The 10,326-nt window shown below is 51.7% G+C and overlaps 1 protein-coding gene across 2 annotated transcripts; it reads right to left on the minus strand.

Moving 5' to 3' along the window:
• Positions 1-3,107: 3,107 nt before the first annotated feature.
• On the minus strand, positions 3,108-10,069 carry LOC144098543 (uncharacterized). Of its 2 annotated transcripts, none has more exons than XM_077631272.1 (3): positions 9,998-10,069; positions 4,330-7,302; positions 3,108-3,725 (listed from the first exon to the last, which is right to left on the minus strand). In XM_077631272.1, the coding sequence occupies exons 1-2, from the start codon at positions 10,046-10,048 to the stop codon at positions 4,360-4,362; spliced, it is 2,994 nt and encodes a 997-aa protein (XP_077487398.1). In that variant the 5' UTR covers positions 10,049-10,069; the 3' UTR covers positions 3,108-3,725; positions 4,330-4,359. The 2 variants fall into 2 exon arrangements, with proteins under 2 accessions (XP_077487398.1, XP_077487397.1); XM_077631271.1 differs by having other exon boundaries at positions 3,108-3,728.
• Between the last annotated feature and the right edge of the window lie 257 nt (positions 10,070-10,326).

The following is a 10,326-nucleotide window of genomic DNA, read 5'->3' on the forward strand; positions in this document are numbered from 1 at the left end:
ACTTGCCTCATGCGTGGCATGGACAGAATGCGTTTACTTCCGGTAGACACTTACCCGAGTTTGCCCGAGTTAATCGGTAAATCGGTTACCCGGTAGTAACTCGGGTAAGCATGGGTAAGTTCGGAGGAACGTCGTGCCAGCTGTGTGAGAGGTTGCTCAGGAAGATCAACATGGGTCGCACAATCCCCCCTACGGGTGGCTGTGATGGGAACAGCCACCTTGCCAGTGCAGCGGCGCATCTCTTAACCGCTGCACCACTGTGCTAGTGGTGGTATGAGGCTCGCCACCATCTATGAATGTTAAGTATAGGGAATGACCAATTGAGCATATATGGGCATTAACCCACGGAGCTCCGAATGGTGTGTGGTTTCGTGGCCAATGCGAACTAAGTTACACAAACTCGCAGAATACCACAGACATTATCAGCTACAAACACACCAACAGAAACAACAGCAGGGCTCAGTGCTTTCGAATTCATAGCACGTAAGGAGACTTAAGTGTCCCCGGTGGCTTCTTAAGGCCGAAAAGATAAAAAAGAACGTACAGGTGGCGCCGTCATCGGCAGATTTCGAAAGTAAAATGCATACTTCGAAACAGATTTTTAAGCGCGGGCCAAAGACACTAAACTGCACCACCATTTACTTGAAAATGGTGGCAATCGTTACTTTTTCTAAAGATGTCGCCAGTTAGAATCGACTTGCATGAAGATTATAAACCGGATTTTCTCCGCGATAGATTCTTTTTGCTGGAAGGGACACGTCAGCACGTCCAGGAAGACGCAGAGAGTCCATTTTTGTTTAGAATAAAACGTGGAAGGATCAATCCTCAGTGTCCTTTTGAGGTGGGAAAAATCTGGCACTAAGCAAGCATTTCCTCAACAGCTTCTCACTAATAGATCACGAGTATCTCATTATGAGGATAATAACGAGTTCGTGTAATGCGAAATCTGCTCAGGCTGCTTAGTTAGAATACTTTGCGACATTTTTCTTATTTGCGTGCGAATGAATGATATGCTTTATCGGTGCGGTGTTACGCTTCGTTCCCCTTATCTCTAATCCGAATGGAGTCTGATTTATTGTCATTACTTCAAAGCTTGCTTTCGAAAAAATGATTTAGTTATGTCTGCAAAGAAGATGCTATCAGGCAAGAATGACGGCTGTTCAGCTTGAAACCGCTTCGGCCCCATATGCGGTGCGATATACGGTCCAGCAGATATTACCATTCGCGTGCGACAGTGCTTTGTTAGTTTCTGGGACAGCAAAGAGGGAGCGCACGGCAGGCACAAGATGCCTCGGCGCATTGGCTACAGTTAACGAACTGAAACTCATGTTCGGCGCTCACACACGGCCGATAGGAATCTCCATAACAACGGGCAGTCTATGCTGTTCCTGCTCACTAAGGTAGAAGGCGGACGACCATTCGAGCGTCGGCAAATGAAGGTGATTCGTTAACGGCCGCGGGAAAGCAGGCGTGTTCTCACGAAGACGTTGCACCTGCTGCTGCGTTGTCAAAAATGAGGACACTGTCCAAGTGCAGAGGGAGGCGAGGTAGACTAGGTGAGCAAGTAGCTGAAGGGTTTATGGGAACAGCGTATAGCGATAATCTTCAGGGTGCATGGATTAGAAGACTATTGTGTACAGGTATGCAAAATGCCTTCCTGCGATCGGTCAACAGCAGTCAAGTGTGGCTCGAATTCGAGCTGGTTGGTTGCTCATCGCGTGATTGCATCCGGGTAAAGAATCAAGGAAGAAGCCAATAGAAAGCGATGACTATTATCTCTCAATGGTCGGCGTCAGCAAAACGAAAAAGAACGTGTGATTTTTTATTGGTCGTTTTGTGACATTTGGTAGGGAGTAATTACTGATTTGCATTCGCCCAAGCCCCAGGTTTACGGCTACAAAAGAAAGCTATGCGGCTTCCACCGAAAGCTTCACAGTTAAAGGAACATTCATCCTGGTCCGGGGTTTGAACCTGGGGCCACCGCGTCACCGAGGCTGTCGCTCTACCAACTGAGTTAACCGAGTCGGCCAACATATGATAGGGCGAGAGCGAATTGACCAACCACTCGAAGTGGGAGCAGTGTTGGTGCAATGTTTGGGTAATCCTCCAAGGTGGAGTAGATTTGTAATAGGGGATTGATTACTCATTATTACCATCCACCAAAGTGCAGCCCTACGGCTACAAAGGAAACTTCGCAGTTGAAGAACACCTGTGTGGTCGCGGATTATAAATAGTCTCCTAGAGCCCACCCAAGACGCTATATTCGTCGCAACGTGTGTATTATCACATTTTACACTCATTCCGGCGCTAGAAGACCTAGCGGCAATCCAGTGTCTGCGTGTAGCTTCGATGTAGTTGTAGGGCAATGTTGCGGTTATGTGTAATATGAAATCTGTTCACACTTCTAATGCGAACTTAAACTGAAAGGGACAGGGTAGATAACTCCATATTATCCTTGTTCTTATTAAAGATTGGTTATATGGCCTTTTGGCATGCTGATGCTTGCACGGCCTCTAAAGACGCAATTATTTCCGATAAAATGGCATTTAAAAATTTTCCCTCCACTCGAACCAAACTCGTGAGCTATACAGCGAAAAAAGACTCCGAGATCACCGTTTTGAAAGTAAAATGGCGGTGTAGCTTAGCCTTCGAGACCCGCACCGAAAAGCTGGGTTAAAGCACAGCAATTTACTTGCGAAATCTGTCGATGACGGCGCCACTTGTATCTAATTTTTTTAGCTCATAAATGCTCCTATTTCAGTGAAAGCAATCCTTTTTTAGCTAGAAATTGGTAATGTATCAACACCGACCACCTTTACTTTATCTTCAATGCCCTTGAACGCCTTTAACGGGTTTCTGATTTACGTTTTTATGTATAGTTCATGTCGCGATTAGCAAAGACTGCGAGTGGTATAGCAATTTATTGTTGACGTATGACATTAAGAGAGATGTGTGGTCGACTGCCCTTGATTATGAACAATGCCTTCAGGCGCCTACGTGCAACAACAGGAAAGTTAAAAAAACAAAAAAAAGGCATTACTGACACTTTTATAGGTGTTAATACAACCTCGCTGCCGTAGAATTAACGAAGCGCACTCATGTCGTAAAACACCAGAAATGGACAGGTAATCGTTTTATGTGCAGTTTTATTTCATCGGCGGCAAACAAGTGCAGGCGCCGGGAATACAACTTGCACGCGCCTGCAAGTTTTAACAAGGCTGGTACAATAAACATTTCAACATCAACAAATGCGCCCGCTGTCTCAGAAGCGCTAACAGAGCGATACAAGCAGCGCATCACAGACCAGAAAAACGTGGCGCAGTTTCGCTATCCTGTCAACAGGCAAATAGTCAAGCAGTCTTGGCACACATACAACCAACAGAGGTAAAACTCGTATAGTACAGCACAGTTCGAGTACGTAAAAACAAAATACCATTCAGCTTAACAACAATACAGACAACATTCAACATAACGACTTTCGTATTGAAGTGTGTAGGATGTCTACAACGAGGTTGATTTATATGAAGGCGGAAGAATGCCTATCGGCACAGCATACTTAGCGTTTGTACAGATGAATCGTTGCTTGAATTTTATACAGGCGAGCGTGGCTCTGGGAAAGGAGAAGTCGCGAAAAAACTGCGCAAAATATTGCCTTTGCCAACGATGAACCGTCGCCAGCTCGTTGACGTCTCCCGTTCTTCATGAAAACCCGGGGTTCGTGGCATCTGCTGACAAAGTGAAGAAAAATGTGGTTGCAGGCATGACATCAAAAAGCGGGATTTAACACTAAAATGCGTGTATAATGGATGATACTGCATTTTTCACCTGAAACAGTTGATGGGCTTGATTCGCTGTTCAGAGGATCAGCGTAATTTGCCAAAAGTGTAATACCAATACCTTTGATTCATGCAGGCTACTGCGCCAACAGTCTGAATAAAGTGTCAATTGGATGACTTAAATTTGGGACAATATCGAAACCCGTTCTAATGCCTGTAGTCCTACGACGGACAATTATTTGTCAATGCTCGCAAAACAAACTCCTCTTCCAAGCTTTTTTAATAATCAAGTAAGCAATTTCCTGTCACCAATTTTGCCTAACGTCAGGCATTTTTGACCGGATTTCAAATCGTATCGTTTGCCTTTGAAAATTAAAATCCAATAAATATTTTAATCGTTTCGCTTGTCTGATTCAATCCCCACTCTGCACACGAAATGACGAAACATTCCTGAAGAGATGTAGAGCCACTAATGCAGGCCGTGGAATTGTGTCAATTCCGGTCAGTAATGAAGCACACAGTCGTAATAGTAAAGTTTAAAATTGGTACTAACCAAAGCTCACACAAGCTGCAGCGTGAAAGGTCACCACTTTCCGCCACCACCTCCGCCGCCTCCACTCCAGGACCCCTGGCTGCCTTGACCGAGTTGCTGCTGCCAGCCGCCTCCACCGCCGCCTGCTCCGTACTTTGCGCTGTACCTGTCGGCCGTCATCCAGTCTGCCACGCCACCGAACATCATCTGGCCGACTCCCGTCGAAGTGTATTGCTGTGCTGCTCCGTCTGTTGTCCAGGAACCAGACCAGGTCTGAGGCTGTGCCCAGGGGTCATTCCTGCTGAAGCTCCACTTAACTTTTCCAACGCCTCCCCTGGACCCGCCACCGAAACCGCGGCCTTTCTGTGCACCGGCATCCCAACCGCCGGCACCACCGCCGCCTCCAAACTGACCCGAACCCTGGTTATCCCAGCTAGCCCCACCCTGGGAAGGCAAGTAGTTGTTCTTCCGTCTTCCGGCCCATGGTCCTCCCTGCTGACCGAAACCTCCTCTGCCCTTTTGGCTCACGTCTCCGATGAAAACACCAACGCTGCCCTGGTCAGCCTGCCAGCCACCGCCGTCTCCTCCTCCGCCAGCGCCTTGCCAGGGTCCGGCACCGCCGCCACCGCCATTACCGCCATACTTCCCGTTTCCGGACCCTCCCTTTGCAGCCCACGAATCCTGACCTCCGTAACCTCCCTGTTGCCATGGACCACCTCCTGTGCCTCCGAACATTGTTTGCGTCCATGATACGCCCCCGTTTCCTCTGCCACCAGCAAATTTACCACCTTGAGACCAGGAGCTCCCGCCATTATATCCTTTTCCCCCTCCGAAACCGTTTCCGTTGCCACTCCATGGGGCCCCGCCACTACCACCAACACCACCATTACCAAACTTTGAACCGCTGTCCCAAGGTCCTACTGCGCCACCCCCGTTAGCGCCCTTTTTGCCTCCAAAGCCTCCTTGATCCCAAGGTCCCAGACCAGATCCACTTGGCCCCGCACCTCCCTGCGCCCACGGGCCACCACCAAGTCCTCCAGGTGCTTTTCCAGCTCCAGCTCCTCCAGCTCCAGCCCAAGGGCCTCCAGAAGCGCCCTTACCTCCTCCAAAGCTGCCGCTATCCCACGGGCCAGCACCACCACCCGGCTTTCCACCACCTCCTCCTCCTCCGTAGGAACCACCTTGATCCCAAGGGCGAGTAGAGCCAGGGAACCTTCCAAGGTCAGGCTGCGAAAATCCGTTAGACTTCCCTTTCCCAGCCCAAGGGCCCGGTCCCGCTCCGTTTCCACCGCCATAACCTCCTTGGTCCCACGAAGCCCCACCGTTAGCTCCTTTTCCGCTGTCCCAAGGTCCTGCAGCTGCTCCACCATACCCACCCTGTCCAGCCCAGGAGCTGCTACCAGCGCTTCCACCGCCGTTTCCACCACCAACTCCAGCCCATGGTTTCGGTCCACCTCCTCTCACGCCTCCGCCAAATCCGCCCTGGTCCCAGGGACCACCTCCAGAACTGAATTTGGAACCCCCTCCGTTTCCGGCACCAGCCCAAGGAGCTGGTCCTCCAAAACTTTTCGCGCCTCCATTTCTATATCCACCTCCTCCTTGAGCCCAAGGGCCTGCTCCTCCCTTAGCACCGTTACCGAAGCTTCCGGAATCCCAGGGACCGGAAGAAGAAAGCTTCTTTCCTCCATTGCCGTTTCCACCTGTGGACCAAGAGGCAGTGCCTCCGCCAGCTCCGTTTTTGCCTCCTGCGAAGCTTCCAAACCAAGGTCCAGCGCCGTAACTAGACTTGCCATTACCAGCGCCCCCTTGCGCCCAAGGCCCAGCACCGGATCCTGCCTTGCCATTTCCAGAGCCTCCCTGCGCCCACGGACCTGCTCCGGCCGGGCTGTCCTGCAACCAAGCGTCAGCTCCACCGAAACTTTTTCCGGCGCCACCACCTTGGGCCCATGGACCAACCCCAACAGTGTTCTTTCCATATCCGCCGGATCCACTAGGCGCCCACGAGTCTTGAGGTACAGCTGTTTTGCCTCTCCAAGGTCCACTTTGAGCGTTCTGGGAGAACGATTTTCCGCCCTGGTCCCACGACGCGCCGCCGCCGAATCCTCCTTTGCCACCTCCAAATTGACCTTGGGCCCACGATGCACCACCACCTCCGCCGCCGAGCTTGCCTCCGCCGAAACCACCCTGATCCCAAGAATCAGCGCCGCCTCCATATTTGGAGCCTTGTGAAAAGTCCCAGCTTGCTCCTTTTCCGCCGGATCCTCCAAAGCCACCGCCGAACTTGGATCCCTGAGAGAAGTCCCATCCGGCTCCCTTTCCATTTCCTCCAATGCCACCGCCCTGGCTCCAAGATGCACCGCCACCGCCGTCACCGCCGCCGTATTTAGAACCTCCGAAGCCTCCAGCTTGGTCCCACGGTCCAAGTCCTCCGGATCCTCCAAAAGATTTCCCAGCACCGCCGAATCCTCCAGCCTTTCCAGCTCCAGCCCACGGGTCAGCGCCAGCGCCGCCTCCGTAGCCACCTCCCGATGCTTTTCCAGCGCCAGCCCAGGGACCAGCACCCGCGCCGAAGCCAGCGCCGTTTGAGCCTTTACCCGAGCTTGCCCACGGCCCGGCACCACCGCCAAATCCACCACTTCCAGCGTCGGCCCATGAGCCACCGCCGCCACCGTTACCTTTGCCAGCATCTGCCCAAGGTCCCACTCCGCCGGAACCTCCGTAACCACCACCGATGCCAGAAGAACCTTTGCCGGTGTCAGCCCACGGGCCGAGTCCTGCGCCGCCGCCACCACCACCGTAGCTTTGTCCTCCGGAAGCCCACGGTGCGGAGCCACCGCCACCGCCTCCGCCGACGCCTTCATACCAGCCGGTCTGTGCGGTCGCTGAAGCCTTCAGGGGCTCAAGAACCGTTTTAACTGCTTTCTTTGCTTCTACCTTCTTTTCTTCGCATTGAGCGGTGTTTGCGTAGAGTATTAGGAATATCAACGTCACCACCTGGAACAAAGACACTATGTGAGAGTCCATCGGCGCAGACCACGCATTAAGTCTGAGCGAGAGCAATGCTATGTGAAGCTAAATTAAGCGAGCGGTTAACTAAGCGGGGCGCGGTAGTAATAAACGAACAGGCAGCTAACAGCGACTGAAGGAGGTTCAACAACGTCGGTTTGCCGTGCAGAAAGAAAGCCCTTCTTCTAAATTGAGTACCATAGCCGGCATATAAGAAAATATGGCTTTAGCTAATGATGCCTTCGAATAGTATCGAGCGTCAATGAACTGCTCTCTTCATCTAACATGCTCAGACAACGCGAACGGTACGAAATAATGATCAGCTTCTCGAGACGATCTGCACGAACGCAACCCTCTTTTGTCGCTCTCATAGCCTGCACAGCGCAAACACAATGCGAGCTGTTCGCGACGCGACATTGATTAAAATAGCTGCGGACGGCGCTGGAAAACAAGAGTCGAGCGGTCAGTGCAGGGGGGCACAAAAGAGCCCTTAGAGAGAATGGCCGGAGTAGGAAGGACGCTCGGTTCGCGGTGGCGCGGCTTTGCTTCTGAGCGCTGCTCCGTCCACGGCAGCCAACAAGAATGGCCATAGGAGCGGCTGTGCGCCGGCAGCACTCATGCATGCAGAATCACTTCCGATGTCGCCGATCCTCCGCAGTCGCGCTCGAGTGCACATCACTGTTGATAGAAACGGGGCCGCAGCCACCGCCGCTCGCTCTCTCCCGGTGGTGGCAAAAAACGGACCTCGCAATTTCGTAGCCGAAAGAAAGCGAAAGCCTTCCACGAGGAAAGACAAGTATAACTGAGAGGCGTCTGCCTGGAATCCTCATGTTTTCATAAAGGCTTTGTTTCATCGCGGCCAATGACGAAGAAGGAAAATGAGCTGGAGATGATCTGTCACGTAAGCGTTGCGCAACGCGTCGTCTCGTTATAAAGAACGACCTGCAGAAAACGTGGAAGCATATTTTGGTTGCGAGGAGGGTGATGAGAGAGGGTGAGAAATATGGCGAGGGACGAATAGTGTGTCGAGGGCAAGTCGCTAACAAGGGTTGCCCAATGACCAAATGAATTCTTGCGACATCCCCGCTCGACGCGCGGGGAGCTTGGCGTGCTTGTTTGTTTGTTTTGGAGCTAACCTGCGATTCAGCGGCGACAATTGGGAGGGTTACGAAAGAAAAAAAGGGAACTCGAAATCCTTTTAAGGGAAGCGAAGCCAAGGGGAATGGGAGCTGACAGCTGCTTCGGAAGTGGTTACCTCGAATTACGTCCGTCGAGAGAAATGCAAGCAGGGGCAATTCCTGTACGCCGCGGAACAATTGAACCGTCGTGGGCGGTCACGTGATAAGCTTCTGCCTAAACGAGCAATCGCTTTTTCTTTAGCAGGGCTTTCAGTTCATCTATCGAGAGCACTGATTTTATAATTTTTTCTAACACGCTGGTGAAGACGTTCCTTTTTTTTCTGTTTATGACGCGTTGGCTGCACGAACATTTGCAATTGGAACTGTTACAATGAGAAGTTTCTATCTGCTGAAAATACTGCTTACTGGTTATTAACGTTTCTGTCTCGAATAGCGGTATTTAGAATATGAGTCCAGCCTGTTAGTTTACTCTAAACGCTTGTTTGCGCTGAACACTTGCTTCTGTTGCAATAATTCAGTTCTTAACGAAGAAGGTCGGAGAAATTAATTGCCTAACGTGTGACCTTCTCTGCATATCTTTGCGCACGTTTAGGAGAATGCCTGCCATAAAATGTACAGTTTACATTATGAGCTGCCCAAAAGAATTCAGTATCAGGCAGCCGACATGCATAACTGACTGATTATCATGCTGCCGACATTCAAGTGAATGAGATAGGGACGTGCCGTGATATAACAGCGCGATTACAAACGACGATGCCGAAATCACTCGAGAGACCTTTATATTTGAGCAGCTGGCGATTCGCTACAGAAGAGTGTTACGTAAACGTCGACTATGCCTACCACCTGACAAATGTACCACTCCTCGACTGCCGATCTGTCTCCTCCTGTTACCTGTGCAATCGAGAATATTGGTTTAAACGAACTAAAAGTAACGCATTAAAACACGACCAATCATGAACAGCCGTTCTAGCAAATCAAGCGTTTCAGATCAATTCACTGTGTCCGCAACCGACAGCAGTTTTTTCTAGGGCATCGCAAAATTTTGATAAATACGCTAATTACTACGCACGGTATGAGCGCTGATGCGTGCCCGTAGGCTCTGACCACGCCGTTCCCTTCCGTACATGGCGGTGTTGTATCCGGAGCCAGCGCAACAACTTATCCAAATCACCCGCTTGGTTCCGAAATACTCTAGTAGAGCTAATCACCGTTCTCACGCAGTACGCTCCACCTTTCTAGTGCACCACACAGTCCGCGCTTCCGCTCTAAGCAGTAAAGTTGAAACACTGCCAATAGCTACCAGGACCCCCATGTGGCTGCGCCTGGTGGTGTTCACTGCGTGCTGTCCACTGCCCACGCTACCAACTCCTACAGGAAGCAATGAAGAGCTCCGTCCTTCTGACCCCACGCAACGTGCTTTTCCACCACAGGGTGCAGTCCATCGGAAACCTTCCAGAAGCACTTCCACGTGACCCTGCTCGTCGACGCGCTCGCCAGCACGCGATTCCGTCGAGGGACGGCGCCAAAGAACGTGCGGTGCCTACCTTGCCCGTGCTAATCCCCGGAGAAGCCATGGCGGTGCGGTTTGTGGCCATGGCTGAATGGCCGTCCGTATATATACCCCGGCCCCGCGCTAGGCGGTGATGAGAGGCGACCCCCACCCCCCTCTGACGTTGTTGCGGGTCATCTCGTTGTAAGGAGGCTCGAAGAAGGGGAAAGTGACGGCGCCCGGACAGCGTCGCCGTTGGCGGCCGAGAGGTTTCGCCGCCTCCTCCTCGCACCCTCTTTGGCGAAGAATGGTTCCTGCGGGGCCCAGGCGAGAGAGCGGTCCCGCGCTCATCCGTCGTCTCCCGCTCGCCCGCTCCGCAGCATC

Source organism: Amblyomma americanum, chromosome 7 (genome assembly GCF_052857255.1).
Source record: "Amblyomma americanum isolate KBUSLIRL-KWMA chromosome 7, ASM5285725v1, whole genome shotgun sequence".
Lineage (NCBI taxonomy): Eukaryota > Metazoa > Arthropoda > Arachnida > Ixodida > Ixodidae > Amblyomma > Amblyomma americanum.

Bases quoted from the DNA above. Each gene is read 5' to 3' on its own strand.
- LOC144098543 (XM_077631272.1), bottom strand. From the start codon at position 10,048: ATGGCCACAAACCGCACCGCCATGGCTTCTCCGGGGATTAGCACGGGC. The intron at 7,303-9,997 runs GTAGGCACCGCA...TCTTTGTTCCAG, and splicing joins CGGGGATTAGCACGGGCAAG to GTGGTGACGTTGATATTCCT.